Source organism: Syngnathus floridae, chromosome 4 (genome assembly GCF_059516105.1).
Source record: "Syngnathus floridae isolate MCC-2025c chromosome 4, RoL_Sflo_1.0, whole genome shotgun sequence".
NCBI lineage: Eukaryota > Metazoa > Chordata > Actinopteri > Syngnathiformes > Syngnathidae > Syngnathus > Syngnathus floridae.
This window is the reverse complement of record NC_142416.1, coordinates 2589868-2607854: the sequence shown is the minus strand read 5'-3', so window position 1 is coordinate 2607854 and position 17987 is coordinate 2589868. Positions and strand designations below refer to the sequence as shown.

Here is a 17987-nt window from a genome sequence, read left to right as displayed (position 1 = left end):
GGACCACAGATGAAAGGATCCCCCTTTCAGGATCACCAGGCTGCAATGGATGCAGAGAGGGCACAAACAATACATAATATGAAAGTCAATGAAAACGTGGATGTCCAAGTCAAAGCGAAGAGCTGCCGGAGGTGCCCTTGATTGTCCTGGCAGTGTCTTCGAGGAGGGTAAGCTGCACTTCCCTCATCCTGAATTGGTCCACGAGAATCCAGATAGCCGCTGTCAGCTTGGGTGTCACCTAACCACCTCCCCAGCTGGGGAGGGGAGCGGGGAGGGGGGATGGGGAGAGGGAGCGAAAACAAACTCCAGCCGAATCGGCCACTACAGGTTAATTAAAGGCCATATCATAGAAATGTGTCTTTAAACGTGTCTTAAATGTTTCTATTGAGGTAGCAGTTCTAATATCCATTGGTAGGGCATTCCAAAGCTCTGGAGCCCGAATAGAAAATGCTCTAGAACAAACCTGGGCAAATTACGGCCCACGAGCCACATACGGCCCTTTGTGCGTCCCTGTCCGGCCCGCAAAAAAAAAAAAAAAATTTGTGTTGTGCGTACAATACAACTGTTTCGCTTTTATTTTGAAAGGCGTCGCACTTCCGTGTAGCGTACGTGTATGTGAGCTGTGCGTGAAGGTGAACAGTGCGAACTAATGCTGCCCGAGAAACGTGTGCTGACCCTCAGAAAAGAAAAGTTGACAAGGAGCGCCGTGTTTTCAACAAGACATGGACTGCCAAGTATTTCTTTACAGAAATGAACGGTAAAGGACTGATTTGTGGTACACAGGTCGCTGTGTTTAAAGAATATAATTTGAGTCGCCACTACACGACCAAGCATGAGAAAAAATACATCTGTCTGATAAACAGGGCGCATCAGAGGCTGATGCATTGCTAACAAAACTGCAAGCCCAACAAGGACTTTTTATCAAACTTCACACCCAGAGATGGAGCGGCTTTGTCATTTGAGGAAAAGTTAAAGGAATTAAGAATAAATTGTACTGATTAATAATTGTTTTTTTATTTGACCTTTACACCACAGTTTCACGTAGCTTAATATAAACATAAACAGAATAATTGTATTCTTCTAATTACCAGTACCAAGTATTTAAAATAAATAATTTAGTGCATTTTACAATGGAAGAAAATTGAGCAGGTTTAAGTTATCGTAGGTGTGGCCCTCTGACACAACTCAGGTTTTTCATGTGGCCCCTTGTAAAAATTAATTGCCCACCCCTGCTCTAGACCCTGCAGACATTTTCTTGGCCCTCGGTGTCACTAAAAGACTAGCGTTTTGCGAACGAAGGTTACGAGACGGAACATAAGGAACAACTAGATCGACGAGATATGAAGGCGCTAAGCCATGCAGTGATTTATAGGTTAATAGAAGAACCTTGAAGTCACATCTTAAATGGACCGGGAGCCAATGTAAGTTGGCTAATATTGGGGTAATGTGATCAAATGTTCTTGTCTGTGAGAGCAGCCTTGCAGCAGCATTTTGTACTAACTGTAGACTTTTGATGCTGGACTTAGGAAGACCAGAGAATAATGCCTTACAGTAGTCCAGGTGCGACGTGATGATCGCATGTATTATAGTTTCCGCATCACCAGTCGAGAGGATCGGACGAATCTTAGCAATATTACGAAGGTGAAAAAACGCAATTCTGGTTATATTCTTAATGTGCTTTTGAAAGGAGCGTTTGGTCAAATATTACCCCGAGATTAGTTACAGTATCGCTCTGAGTGATAGTACGGTTATCTATAGTTATAGTGGTTTCCTTAAATAAGTGTTGATAACGAGTCGGACCAGTTATCAACATCTCATTTTTATCTAGGTTAAGACGAAAGAAGTTGAGAGAGATCCATTGCTTGATCTCCGCAAGGCACGCCTCAAGATTACAACCGTCCCGCGTCAACTGTCATCGATAACGGCATATATAATTTGGTGTCATCCGCGTAATATTGAAAACTAATATTATATTTACGTATTATATCCCCTAGCAGAATCATATAAATATTAAATAGAATTGGTCTGAGTACCGATCCCTGTGGGACACCACACGTAACGTTAGAGAGCTCAGAGGACGTATTGTCATGGACCACTCGGTGCGTCCTGTCTGATAGATAGGAATAGAACCAGCCGAGTGCTGACCCTAAAATACCAACACAACTTTTAAGACGCTCTAATAAAATATCGAAGTCTACAGTGTCGAAGGCGGTACTAAGATCGAGTAGTAACAATACCGATGAAGTGTTTGAATCCATCGCTACAAGGAGATCATTAGTCACTTTAGCAAATGCTGTCTCAGTGGAATGATTGGCTCTAAAACCAGACTGAAAAGATTCATATCGATTATTGGCGACCATGTAATCAATAAGCTGCTGCGCGACTACTTTTTCAAGAAGTTTTGCTATGAATGGGAGGTTTGAAACTGACCTATAATTACTGAGACGGTCCGGGTCAAGATTTGGTCGCTTAAGTAACGGTTTAATGATAGCGGTTTTAAAGGCTGTTGGCACTATCCCAGAGGAGACAGACAGATTGATAATATTTAAGATGGACGGTCCTAAAATTTGAAATAATTCTTTAAGTAGTATGGCTGGAACCGGGTCGAGTAAACATGTTGTTTGTTTAGCCGCACTAACCAATTGTGTAAGCCTTTCAAGGGACACGCTTTTAAAATTTGAGGGGGTTATTGCATGATCATCAGCACCGGTAATCGGCAGTCTCAACTGAGCAATTGGAATGGTATTCTTGAACTCATCCGTAATGGATTCAATCTTTGGAGCAAAACATTTCATGAACTCGTCAGCTGAGTGGAAGGAGCTATCGGGGGTCGGCTGGCATAGTGTTAGCTTTGCCACTGTATCAAATAGGTATTTGGGATTGCTTTTATTGAGATTAATGACTTGCGAAAAATAACGAGTTTTTGCTAAAATAAGCGCATCTTTATATTTCAGGAGGCTTTCCTGCCATGCCTGATGGAAATCCTCAAGTTTGGTTAAACGCCATCTGCGCTCATGTTTTCTACATAATTGCTTAAGCGTACGTGTTTCATCTGTGAACCACGGAGTAGGCAATCTACGGAGAGTTTTCAGACGTAGCGGCGCCACAGAGTCGATGGCATTTAACAATGTCGCATTGAATTCATTTGTAAGATTATGAACAGAGCCGATATATGCGGAAAATATGGCAGTTGCCGGCGACAGTAACTCAGATAGCGCAGTCGCAGTCATTGAATTAATATTACGGCTGCTATAATTCTGATTGCTCTCTTGTCTTTGACAAAGAACTAAAATTTAAAATTTTATTAAGTAATGATCAGACAAAACAGTAGTGTATGGCAATACTGTTATATTTGAGGTTGCAAGTTCTCGGGATAATAACAGATCTAAGGTATTTCCATTCTTATGCGTTGCTGCCTGTACGGCTTGCGTAAAACCAAACGTATCAGTTAAAGTCTGAAACACCGAAGTAAGCGGCTCTGACGGTAAATTAATGTGGATATTGAAATCGCCCATGATTATTATATTATCCGCATTTGTCACTAGATCAGCCACAAATTCTGAAAATTCATCCAGGAAGCCAGAGTAAGCCCCGGGTGGACGGTAAATAACAGCAAGATAAAATGACAGTAAAGCGTTGGATTGTACAGTGAGAACTTCAAATGTTTTAAATACGTTAATCGAACGAGGCCTAAATCTAAACTCGGAATTTGAGATGAGGACGACACCCCCACCCGTTTTTCGAGGACGCGCCACATGCAAGCTCACAAAATTTGGAGGCGAGGCCTCGTTAAGCGGCAACAGTTCATTAGGTTTTAACCAGGTCTCGCAAAGACCAAAAACGTTTAGATTATGTTCCGTGATGAGGTCATTAACGAGAACTGCTTTTGTATGAAGCGATCTAATAGTCATAAAACCGAGTTTAAGTGTAATCGGTCGATCAGGGTTCGTATCTATCGAAGGATTTTTAAACGAAATGCGAGTAAGATTGTGTTCTCTAGGCCTGACATCACCTCTCAAATGTTTATTCGCGTGGTGGGACGATACGACCGTGGGAATTGGATAGTAAATATTTGTTACACATGTAAAATGATCTGAAACAGGCACCGTTTCATCAGCGATACCGGTTGGGGTGGAGTGACTGGATTTGTCTACTACCCCAGTAGAAAGTGTGTAGTACACGTGTCCTGTAGCACTATTCAAACTGTGACGCTCTAGTCTACACAAGGAGCTATGTGCATGCTGGAAGTCTAGCCTAGCACTAGTTAACTTTAACGTAACAGACTCCAAACCCATCCTAACAGGTGGTCTAATCACCTCTGCCCTGGCCTGCTCTAAAGTGACCTGTCATGAGTGGCTCAAACAGTAATCTATATTTCTAGAAAGAATGAAGGCGCCTTCACGGTTAGGATGAAGGCCGTCCTTCCTCAGCAGGTCGGGGCGGCCCCAGAAGGAGGACCAGTTATCTATAAAATACAGTCCCTGCTTTTTACAGAACCCAGCCATCCATCGATTAAGGCAGTGGGCATTCCTTTTTTAGTCATGTGATAATATTGCTTTAAGCTGTTACTGAATATATGATAGCCAAGCAAAGATATAAAACCAAAGATCTAAACTTAGGTGTTTCCATGTGTGACTCAGAACCGACCTCGTGCCATTCTATTCATCCTTATTTTTGTTAATTCAGCTCGTTTACTAATTTGCCCCTTCAAGTCTCATGTCAAGGTTTGGCACCATCTGTTGGTAAAATTTGGAATTTCAGCAATGCCAATTTATTCCTGGGAACAATCCAATACTCACATCTTGCACCATCTGTCTCCCCCTCAAAACATTTTAGTCCGTTCCAAGACAAAAAAAACCCGCCTTTTTTTAAAGCATTTTTTCATTTGCGCATTTTTGTCCAATCACGCAACTGCAGCACACCGCCAAACGCACAACCGTAGCGCGTCGCCCACCGCGCAACTGCACCGCACTGGTCGCATTATTGTGAGAGCCGTCGCTGAAATTTATAAAATATTGTTAAAGTCCTGATGTACTTTCCAGAATTTAAGTGGACCTAAGTGCGCAGGGAGCTTAATTTTGTCCGATCGCGCAACTGCAGTGCACTGCCGACCGCCAACCGTAGCGCGTCGCCGACCGCGCAACTGCACCACACTGGTCGCATTATTGTGACAGAGCCGTCGCTGAAATTTAGAAGATATTTTTAAAGTCCTGATGTACTTTCCAAAATTTAAGTGGACCTCAGTGCGCAGGGAGCTTAATTTGGTCCGATCGCGCAACCGCAGCGTGCCGGGCGTTCACTGTCGCATTGCTTTAAGAGCGTCTTTGTGTTTTAGAATGGCTTTACTGCTCCCGTGGGTGACGGGTCAGAGCTTGCTTTGACAAAGGAAGTGTTAGGCGCTCCTTCCCTAGCCTATGGAAGGTCCTTGGGCAAGACTGAGTACCCATTTAGCCCCCCTTGTCAGGGTCACGATGAAGCCACGGGAAGCAGGTGGTGGATGAAGTTTGAAGGCAGCCAGAGAGTATCTTTGTTACTGGTTTTGGACCTCGTCGTGCTGAGCAGAGGATACCCTTATGTACAATGGTCAGGACAGCCGCCCAGTATGGGCACTGCTCGGACATAAAGCAATTGCAACCTACTGTTTGTAAAATTGCAAAGAAAGCCATGGAAAGACATTCAATGCTTAAATCGAAGAACAGCGTGAATTGGGTTCTCAATAAGAACACTTCGCTCGGTAGGGGATGCCATGATGGACAGGTGGCACCAGATCGTCATCAAGATACTGTCCAAAACCAACCAAAGAAACAACCAGTATATATAGGTACATGGAATGTGAGAAGTCTACACCAGAAAGGAAAGTTTGAAAATGTAAAGATGGAAATGAAAAGAATAGAGATTGACATCTTGGGACTTGCAGAGGTCAGATGGAAGGGAGCAGGAGAGTTTACTTCAGACGGCTACAAACTACTATACTCTGGAGGAGACCAACACCAGAGAGGTGTTGGAGTAATGCTCACACCCAATATGACAAAATCATTGAAAGGATATTGGCCAATATCAGACCGTATCATTGTGACCACTCTTAACAGTAAGCCTTTTGACATCAGCGTTATACAGGTATACGCACCAACAACTGACCATGATGACACAGAAGTTGAGTCATTGTACGAAGAGCTTGACAAAACATTGAAACAGCTGAAGACGTCCGATGTCAAGATTATAATGGGTGACTTCAATGCTAAAGTTGGAGCAAACAGAGTTGAAAACATCATTGGCCCACACGGACTCGGTCAAATGAATGATCGAGGGGAACGATTGACTGAATGGTGCTCAGAAAACAATTTCACAGTGACAAACACATGGTTCAAGAATCATCCAAGAAGGAAATGGACATGGATGAGCCCAGGAGGCAGACAACGCAATCAGATCGACTACATCCTGATCCAGTGTCGCTTCCGTAATGCAATCCAATCAGCCAAATCCGTGCCCGGCGTGGACTGCGGAAGTGACCATGTTCCTGTGGCAGCGAAAATGAAGGTGACGCTCAAAGCTATCAAAAAGGCAAAAACATATCCAAGCTACAACTTCAAATTATTGAAAACAGACAACAACCTCAGAACCAAATTTGCAATTGAGGTAGAAAACAAATATAATGCACTTGAAGCAATCACAGAAGAGGAGAGAAAATGGGAAAATCTGAAAGAAAGCATAAAAGAGGCTGCTAAAGAAAATATCCCATCCAAGCCAAAGAAAGAGCACAAAAAATGGATGACAAACGAGATCTTGGACCGCATGGACTCCAGACGCAAAGCGAAAAATGACCCTACAACATACAAATCCATTGACAAGGAAATAAAGAAAATGTGCAATGATGCTAAAGAGGCTTGGTTAAATGAACAGTGAAATAGAGAGAACATGCAGAACGGACAGCAAGTACATGCACAGGACATTTCAGGCAAAAAGACAACATCCCAAAGCGGTTGCATAAAATCCCAAAATGGACACATCCTGATGGAAAAAGCAGACATTCTCAACAGGTGGTCTGAGTATATTGAAGAATTGTTTGATGACGACAGAGAAGACCAACCAGAGAGTACCAAACCAATGGAAGGACCGCCAATCCTGGATACGGAAATGGAAGAAGCAATTAAAACGATGAACAAAGGAAAGGCTGTAGGGCCCGATCAAATTCCCATAGAGGTGTACGAAGCCCTTGGAGAATGGGGAACACAGAAACTTACTTCACTGCTGAATGACATCTACGATACCGGGAACATTCCTGCTGACATGCTTCGCTCCACATTTATCACACTCCCCAAAAAAACAGGAACAACTGATTGTGAAAGTCACAGAACGATAAGCCTCATGAGCCATACATTGAAACTCCTCCTGAAAATACTTCTGGTGAGGCTGAGAAATAAAATAAGACCAGAGATCTCAGAAGCACAATTTGGTTTTGTTGCTGATAAAGGAACAATAAATGCCCTATTCACAATGACCATGATAATAGAAAGGTGTATAGAAATGCAAAATGATATCTACCTTTGCTTCATTGACTACTCTAAGGCCTTCGACAAAGTGAGGCATGTAGAACTTTTCCAAATTCTGAACAAACTGGATATTGATGGCAAGGACCTTAGAATATAGAGTAACCTCTACTGGAAACAGACAGCCACAGTGAGAATAGATGGCGTGCACAGTGAAGAAACTCCAATCAGGCGGGGAGTGAGACAGGGATGTGTCCTATCCCCAGACCTCTTCAATTTATACAGTAAAATGATTCTAAGGAACATCGAAGACATGAGAGGAATATATCTGGGCGGACACAATATCAACAATACGCTGACGATATTGTTCTAATGGCACAGTCAGAACCGACCCTCCAAGAGATACTGAATACTGTTGTGGAAGCAAGTGAAAGGAAAGGACTGGCTCTAAATATATCAAAAACGGAAAGCATGACAATCTCAAAAAAGCCTATAGCACCAACATGCAAACTACAAAGTGATGGCGCACAGGTAAAACAAGTCAACAAGTTCAAATATCTGGGCTATTCCATTACATCAGACGGGAAATGCATATCAGAAGTACAAAAACGCATTGCCATAGCGAAAGTCACATTTAAACAGCTGTCCCCAGTCATGACCAACAGAAACATCAAAACTACAACCAAATTCAAAATACTAAAGGCATATGTATGGTCGGTTCTCTTGTATGGATGCGAATGCTGGACAATCGACAGCAGCATAAGGAAAAAACTAGAGGCAACAGAGATATGGTTCCTCAGAAGAATTCTGAAGATATCATGGAAGGAAAAACGGACAAATCAGGAGGTCCTCGAAATGATGAATATGAAAAGATCACTCCTCAATACAATACGAAAAAGACAGATGAAATTCTTTGGGCACACCTACAGAACAAAGGGAATAGAACATCTCAGCGCAACAGCAAAGATTGAGGGAAAGAGAAGCAGAGGACGCAAACGACAAATGTATGTGGACAGCCTCAATGAATGGGCAACTCATAAAGAGCTAACAAACAACCAGTTCATGAAAGCTTCGGATGACAGAGAAGAATGGAGGGCCATGGCCGTCAATGCCTGTTCCAGGCAAGACACCTGATGATGATGATTACTGCTCCCACTTGCTTTCTTTGGAGGCATGATTAGGGGTTAATACAATCCTCAAAGTAACGAAAATACAATAACTACGGAGTCAGTCGGCATCCGGGCCGTGCGGTCGGGTTTTCTTGGGTCCTCCCGGCTCATCTCGCGAGGTTCGACCTCCGAATTTTGTTCAACAACTGAAGCAAACAAATCTCGAATTTTTTGTTCAAATTCCAATTTGTTCGAGAACCGGGTCGTTCGGAAACCGAGGTTTGACTGAAAATAAATAGATGCAGCTCACTGAGAAATGCCGCTATTTGAGCTAATTTTAGAACAGTCCTGCGGTCGACTCATGCGGTCTCACGGGCGACCTGGTGCCCGCGGGCACCGTGTTGGTGACCCCTGTTCTACCCTCACCTATGGTCACGAGCTATGGGTCCCGGATACAAGCGTCCAAAATGAGTTTCCTCCACAGGGTGTCCGGGCTCTCCCTTAGAGATAGGGTGAGAAGCTCTGTCATCCGGGAGAGACTCAGTAGAGCCGCTGTAACTCCACGTTGAGAGGAGCCAGATGAGGTGGCTTGGGCATCTCATCAGGATGCCTCCTGGACGCCGGTGTTCCAGGCATGTCCCTCCGGTAGGAGACCCCGTGGACGACCCAGGACGCGCTGGAGAGACTATGTCTCAGCTGGCCTGGGAACACCTTGGGATCCCTCGGGATGAGCTGGACGAAGTGGCCGGGGAGAGGGAAGTCTGGGCGTCCCTCCTAAAGCTGCTGCCCCCATGACTCGACCGCGGATAAGTGGAAGAAGGTAGATGGATGGCTGGATGGCTGGATGGATGGATGGATGGATGGATGGATGGATGGATGGATGGATGGATGGATGGATGGATGGATGGATGGATGGATGGATGGGCTGCATCTAACATTTTTGTTACTATTCTTTTTAAAATTACAGATGCATTGATGTTATAGACCAAAAGTCAGTGTTGTTGTGCATGTCCAAACCATAGCAGTCGTGAACACAAGCTACTGAGAGCAAAGACAATTAGGAGACGATCTGTCCCTACTATCGTTCAAAAGATTTGTTCAACGAATCGTTCACCCCCGTCCCCCACACAACCCACACATGGACGCCAGACAAAGTGAGTTTAAAAAAAGATGCTCGTCTTGGTATTGCAGTTGTCATTTGTGCGTCTTTTAATTACTATTATTTCTATCAAAAACATTGGAGTTCTGATGGAAGAATGAGAACGAGCAGTACAGTATGCTCACTCACTGATCTGTTGCTGAACTGGAAGGGCAAGGCACTCACTCACCGAATCGTTCATGAACGGGAAGTTACGTCACTGACTCCTTCGTGAACGGCAATTGTGTGGCAGTATGTTTGGTAAAGTCCCTCCTCCATCTGACCTGAGCTGCTGATTGGTCCTTTGCAAAGATTCACGAGTGGGTGACAGACTGTATTTCTTTTTCTAATGTTGCATGTCTGAGCTCAAATTACCTGAGAAAAGATTGACCATTTTTTATGCAGTCTTGTCAAGAGTCTATATTTGACTGCATGTCTTTCTGTTTATTAAGGCTTATTGCACACAAGTATAAATAATAGTAAAATAGGAAAATAAATAAAAAGATAAATGACAAACTTAATCAAAGACTAAGCTAAATAATACTACCCTAAGAGCTTGAGAGATGCTGAGATAGACAGAGAGGATATTATCCAATAATGATATAATGGTGCACATATACATACATGTTATTTAAAATCTATTGTAAGAAGTATTTTCAAATAAAAATTTCCCATAGAGCAACATAATCTCCCAGCGATTGCAGACTAGCGCCTCTCTTCATGTCATAAAGTTGGGGGCAATAAAAACTTCTCTTTGTGTACTGGCAAGAGACTGTCAGTCTGCTGCTCTCATTTATTTATGTGCTTGCAAGTGCTGTTTGGGTGAGTGGTTCCTTTCTTCTTTGGCTAATTGTGAATGTACATTCACTGACTGTGAACTGTTCGACATAGTTCACATTCATTCACTGAATTGTTCACGCCTGAAGATGCAACACGTTCACTCACTGATCTGTTGATGCACCATGACTCGTTCGCGAATGGGAACATCAGCACGTTCAGTCGCTCATTCACTGATCTGTTCAGTTGATGAACGGGGAAGGCAGTTTACTCACAAATCCGTTCAGTTGATGAATGGGAAAGTCAGTGAAGTGACTCATTCGTGAGCAGGAAGTTACGTCATTCTTCTTCTATGTTTCATTTTATGGCACCAGCTTCAAGTCGCATTACTGGATATAAAGCCTCCTATAACTCAAAAACTGAAAAATTACATCTCGAATGCAATGCATGAATTTAGCGTGTTGGACATGAGGCTCCAGGATATATACAAAAATTCTTTAATACCGCCACAATATTTTTTAATACCATCACGACTTCTAGCTGCAACTATGACAACCTTCAGTGTCAGGGGTTACTAATAAAGTAACATATTACTGTCATTTTCTCACATGAATTTATGAGTGCATGAAAGGACGACATGTTTTTTCATTGTTGTGTAGAATTGATTGACTGATTGATTGGTTGATGGATGGATGGATGGATGGATGGATGGATGGATGGATGGATGGATGGATGGATGGATGGATGGATGGATGGATGGATGGACACGCCACTTTTGCTACTCTTTCACAGTCATTCTATCTTATTGAGGATTCAAACAACCTTAGCCTACATCTATGGCATTGCATTTTCCTTAAGTTCAATGTCAATTAGAGATGTTTTTTTAATTAAATAAATACGGCAATATAATAGCTACTATGACAAGATCAACAGTTAGCTAAATCAGTAACACCTTTGATTGATTGATTGATTGATTGATTGATTGATTGATTGATTGATTGATTGATTGATTGATTGATGGATGGATTGATTGATTGATTGATTGATGTACACGCCACTTTTGCAACTCTTTCACAGTCATTCTATCTTATTGAGGATTCAGATAACCTTAGCCTACATCTATGGCATTACATTTTTCTTAAGTACAATGTCAATTAGAGATGTTTTTTAATTAAATAAATACACCAATATAATAGCTACTATTACAAGATGCTCAACAGTTAGCTAAATCAGTAACACCTTCAACAACCCGTAAAAATATTTATCATTTACTGATGGTTCTCTCACACACAAGCACAGACAATCGTAGCCTACAAATATGGCATTACATTTCCCTTAGGTACAACATCTTCTTTGTATATTAATGATCTACCTGATGTGTGCCCTAATAGCAATGTTCAAATGTATGCCGACGATGCGGTCATCACTGTCCACGGCAAGACTACTAAACACGTCTCTGACAGTCTAACTAGTGCACTTGAAAGGGTATATGACTGGCTCGACAGTGCCTACCTCATGCTCAATGTAAAGAAAACAGTGTTCATGTTGTTCAGCAAAAGACCAATGACCATTGAGAGGTCTGGTGTTTTCTCTAAGGGAGTAGAATTGGAGTGTGTGCCACACTTCAAGTATCTCGGTGTGATCTTGGACTCAAATCTACCCTTTAAGAAACAGATCAAAAAAGTAACTAACACTATTCAGTTCAATTTACGAAACTTCAAACAAATTTGACCCTATCTAACAACAGAAGCAGCAAAAACATATCTGCATTGTATGATCTTCTCGCACATTGAATATTGTTTTACAAACTGGTCTTTTGCAAATGCGACAATCATAAGACACAAAGGACCCAAGACGCCTGTGGCAAGGCATCCAGTCAGTCACAGACTACAAACCATCCCCCCCACCGTGTGAGGACAACACAGACTTCCTCAACTCTCTCCACACCTTCTTCAGCCGGTTTGAAGAAAACAACACCACAACACCCACAAAAACCCCAGTACACCCAGACAGCACAACACTTCAACTGGACCCAGCGGACGTGAAGAGGACCCTACTCAAGGTGAACCCCAGGAAAGCTGCAGGTCCAGACAACATACCCGGGCGCGTGCTCAGAGACTGTGCAGACTCACTCACTGACGTCCTCACAGACATCTACAACACCTCTCTGAACCAAGCCATCATACCAGCAACTTTCAAAGCTACCACCATCGTACCACTACCCAAGAAGTCACCAGCATCATCACTGAATGACTACAGACCCATAGCACTCACTCCCATCATGATGAAGTGCTTTGAGAGACTGGTGAAGGCCCACTTAACATCCACCCTCCCCACTACTCTGGACCCATACCAATTTGCCTACCGCCCCGAGCGCTCCACTGATGACGCCATAGCAACAGCACTCCACCTCTGCCTGGCTCATCTGGAGAACAAAAACAGTCACGCGCGGATGCTGTTCATTGACTTCAGCTCTGCGTTCAACACGGTCATCCCCCAACATCTGGTGAATAAGCTGAGTACAATAGGCGTCAGCACTTCACTGTGCAACTGGCTGCTGGACTTTCTAACGAACAGACCGCAGACAGTCAGAGTCGGAAACAACTCCTCAGCGACCACCATCATAAACACCGGGGTGCCGCAAGGATGTGTGCTATCCCCCCTGCTGTTCACGCTGATGACCCACGACTGCTCTGCCAGATTTGAAACGAATCACATCATCAAATTTGCAGATGACACAACAGTGGTGGGCCTCATCAAAGACAACGATGACTCAGCATACAGAGAGGAGGTACAGCAACTCATCACCTGGTGTGATAGGAACAATCTGCTTCTCAACGTAAACAAAACAAAAGAAATCACTGTGGACTTCAGAAAGAAACAACCAACACACATCCCACTCATCATCAACGGCAGTGCAGTAGAGTCTGTGAAAAGCACAAAGTTCCTGGGAGTGCACATCACTGATGACCTCTCATGGACTACCAACATCACTGCGCTGGTCAAGAAGGCGCAGACACGACTCCACTTCCTGAGAAGGATGAGAAGAGCCGACCTCCCCACCTCTGCACTCACCACCTTCTACAGAGGTGCTATTGAGAGCATCCTGACCAGCAGCGTCTCTGTTTGGTATGGCAGCTGCCTAGCTGCAGACAAAAAGGCGCTGCAGAGGGTGGTGAGGACAGCAGAAAAGATCATCAGGTCACCCCTTCCAGCCATTCAGGAACTGTACACTTCACACTGTTCCAAGAGGGCAATGAACATCATCAAAGACACTACTCATCCTGCACACAGATTGTTCTCCCTTCTACCATCAGGGAAGCGGTACCGCAACCTGCGGTCCCGCACAAGCAGACTGAGTAACAGCTTCTTTCCTCAAGCCATCAGACTCATGAACACACTGAGGAAAACCACTTGATCATTCCAAAGTCACCATGCCACTTGGCACTTTACTCTTGCACCTTATATACAGATCTACACTTTTTCACTTTACTTCTATGACCACTGACTGTACTTCTGCTGCTGTGTATGTATGTGTGTGTGTGGGGGGGGTTGTGTGTTATGTCTGTATTATGTCAATACTCTTATTACACACTCTGTGTGTGTGTGTGTGTGTGTGTGTGTGTGTGTGTGTGTGTGTGTGTGTGTGTGTGTGTGTGTGTGTGTGTGTGTGTGTGTGCGTGTGTGTGAATGTGAGAGAGAGTATTTTATTGTATAGTATTGCACATCTCCTATCAGCATGTTAGTGTTTGAATGACTGCAATGTGTAAGTGTGCATTGTCTGTGTTTATGTTGTGAATTAATATGTCAGAGAAAGAATTGTAAATTCAGTATGAGTAAGTTAGCTGTGTGTGTGTGTTGTGTGTGTTGTGTGTATGTGTGTGTGAGAAATTTAGAGATTTATGTCAATGTCTTATTTAAATGTTTTTAGTTAAACTGCACATTGGAGAATGGTCAAACGCAATTTCAAACTTCTGTGCTAACCCTGTTACATAGAATTTTTGACAATAAGTGAACTTGAACTTGAACTTGATAAGATCAATTGAACAGGTTTTTAAAAGGGCTATCAAAATATTAGTCAAAAAACCCAACTCTTATCACCACTCTAATATTCTGGAAAAGTATCTCCTCAGTTTTGAAAACTTTAGGAACTTAAAAAACGCATGCTTAATATAAAAGTGTTTAAATGGCCTGGCTCCTCCTCCTCTTATGGAATTCATCCATTAAAAAAGACTGCGTACGCAGTACCAGGTCAACATCCAGGGGTGATTGTGAAATTGAATATAGAAGAACTACTTTTGGTAAGAGCGTACTCTCCATATATGGCTGTCAATACTGGAATGTACTCCCTGCCTCAATTAGAGAGATCCCCTCTTTTGATACTTTTAAAAGGCAACGGAAACAGTGGCTAAAAAGCTCACAAACTTGTAATCACTTTTAGTAAATAGTCTGCTGGGATGGTTAGAATAGTTTTTTCCACAGTGTGGCTATAACATTTTATCCTATGTTTTTATTTTATTTTTATCTCCCTATAATATACTAGTCTGTCTATCTGTATGTCTGCTCTGGCAGGCTGAGTTAATGTAATGTCTAATGTCTATTTGTCTGTCTGTCCTGTCTGTCTATGTCACGAGGACAACGGATGGAATTTAGCTCCGGCTAATTCCGACTGGTTTTACACTGGGATGTTTGTATGTATGTCTATATCTTTAGTGTTCATCAAACTGGTACTGTCCTGTCTAAATAAATAAAAAAATAAAACATGTGATAGGCGTTTGGCTTTGAGATAAGTTAGAAACATCCATGTTTTTAGCATGTATTATATTTTATTATATTTACTATTAATTTTTGGTTCATTGTCTTACACATGAAAATGTACTTTTTTTGATGTACTGTGACAGATAATCTGCACTTGCATTTCCCAGGATTTCAGAACCAAAATATCTTGAAGTCACGCAATCATTCTCTAGCACCGAATGTGTATGTCCATCTGTTTTTGCTTTGAATATGTATTGAGACTTTCATTGAACTAGAGGACGAACGGTCTGGCTTTGTTGGCGCTTAACTCACTTCTAATTGACACGTAACGCGCTTCTTCTTGAAGTATGGCGTTAAACCAAACTTGATTATGGAGCCAGTCATGTCCTTGCCGCATGCAAAGCTTTTTGCTATTTTTGACTCATTAATCATATTGCGGAAGCGCTCTCTTATGCACTCATTGGATGTGTATAAGTGGTGTTTCATGGTTGTGTGCAGGCACCACAGCACAGCAGACATTGTGAATGCCACATTAAGGCCCACAGTAATTGTCATATTCAAGATGTCCATTATTCTGTTGTTGTTGTCTACTTTCTTATTGTCTTTAGGTGACTGGAAAGTTCAGAGGAGGCGTTAACCCTTTTACCAATGGGTGTTGGAAGAATGTCACTCATGTCCTCTGCAGTTCGCAGGCACCCAGGTTCACATTTACAATTTATTACCACACCATCCATTCAACGTCATACAAGTGTGTCATGATGTCCATGGACTTTAAAAGTGAAAATTACAAAAATCACATGAACAACAGTAGTTGCAAAAGGCAGCGCATGGGACAAAATACTAGTAGCTTATCTTACTTGGTTGCAAATATAGCTATTACATCAAAAGGTATGGTATGAACCTGCTGAAAGCTGTGTGAGAATCCTGTTGGAGAAATATATAGTAACACGTGGTTTGTTACTGTTTGACATTTTTCTTTAGCAGTGAGAAGTGAACCCTTTATTTAAGTTTATTTTTTAAGGGTTCTTTTAAGGTATTTTTAAGGGTGAGATTACAAAGAAAGTTGAGTTAAGGTCAAAACGGATGACAGATCTGGTAGACATTGAGTAAAAACCTGGATAATCATTTCTCTAAATCAGAACAGTCAAAATCAATGTTCCCTCTAAGCTGCGTGCCTAAGCAATTGCGCAATTCTCTCACCCTCTCAGCACACCAATGTGTTTGGCTCAAAATAAGCGAAACAAAACGAGAACTAATTGAATCTGAGCTGGATTTGCATTTTTTATATTCTTCTCCTATAAAAGGTTTATTTTAATTTCATTAAATTTCAGGTTTATTTCATTACAGAATCACTTTTCAAGTTTATTACGCTTTTAAAATAAATTGATTAGTTGTGCCCCTTCCAAGTTTTGAACGAAACAGCCCCTGTTTAACATTTTACCATGATTTACCAGAAATTGGAGACGTAACCCCATACCTTAAAAAAAATCTCTGGAATTCTCAAAATTCAACAGGAAATTAGCCATTTTCTTTTTCCCTCGAAATATTACCTCACTTTCGGGCTTTTACTGCAGTCGTATTTTATCCAAGTATCTTTTAATCGGATTTACTTTATTTTCAAACATTTCTAATTCCAATGTGCCAGTATCCCAATGTGCCCTTACCACAACGTTGTCTGGGCTGCAAAGGCATAGCTGCACATAGCTAGCTGCTCGCAGTTCTAGTTTATTTTATTTTTAAATACTTTTTTGGCTGATATGAAACTGATGGGATGGCTATGGTGTAGTCAAGCACAAACATATGTATTACGTATATCGCTCAGTGGTGGTGTGCTTGGTTGTTCTTTGACCAGTTAAAGGAGTAGTCTGCCTTTCGCCTGTTGTCTGCAGGGATAAGCTCCAGCACCTAATGCAACTCTGAAGGATAAGCGGTGTTATTTATTTGTGTGTGTGTGTGTGTGTGTGTGTGTGTGTGTGTGTGTGTGTGTGTGTGTGCGTGCGTGCGTGCGTGCGTGCGTGCGTCCGTGCGTGTACGTGTGCGTGCGCGCGTGCGTGCACAAGATGTTTGTACCGTAATTTCCGGACTATAAGTCGCGTTTTTTTTCATAGTTTGGGTGGGGGGGGGCGACTTATACTCAGGAGCGACTTATATATGTTTTTTTCACAAATTTTTACTTGATCATTAAGACATCACTTACAAGTATAGTTGACCACTTCCCATGTTATTTTTAGTATAGTTGATCACTTCACATGCTTTTATATCTTTATCTTGAACATATTCAAAACATAAAAAATAGAGAAAACATCAAATAAAGCAATTAACACTTTAAAGCACCATATCCAAGTCCACTGTCTGCTGTATGTACACTTGCTCCATTTTTGCTCCTCTTATATTGATTATTATTATTTATTATTATTTGTTTATTTATCATTTATTAAACACTCTTATTTATTCATTGTTTGTGCCTTCTTGGTTTTTTTTTGTGTTGCTTGTATGCATATGTGTACTATCTCACCGAGGGATAGTGGGAACGTAATTTCAATATCTTTGTGTGTCTTAGTATATGAAAAAAAATCGACGATAAAGCAGACTTTGACTTTGATAAAACAACCCCAAAAAATTATATTTTCAGACGAAACTGGATGAGGGCGCTCTAAATTTCACCGTTTGCCGTGACTCATCAACTGGGTGGGCTTAAGAAAAATGGCACCAAAAAGA

The 17987-nt window shown here is 42.0% G+C and overlaps 1 protein-coding gene across 22 annotated transcripts in view; it reads left to right on the top strand.

Moving 5' to 3' along the window:
* LOC148398573 (palmitoyltransferase ZDHHC5-A-like) overlaps positions 1-17987 on the top strand; it is a 247889-nt gene that overhangs the window by 98899 nt on the left and 131003 nt on the right. For all 22 annotated transcript variants that reach the window (XR_015857906.1, XR_015857907.1, XM_088372917.1 and 19 more), the window contains one exon: positions 15878-15969. Coding sequence is in view for 20 of the 22 variants with exons in the window: in XM_088372917.1 (XP_088229043.1) it covers positions 15878-15969 (92 nt within the window). In the remaining 2 variants the exon portion in view is untranslated. The remainder of the gene's footprint in view (positions 1-15877; positions 15970-17987) is intronic.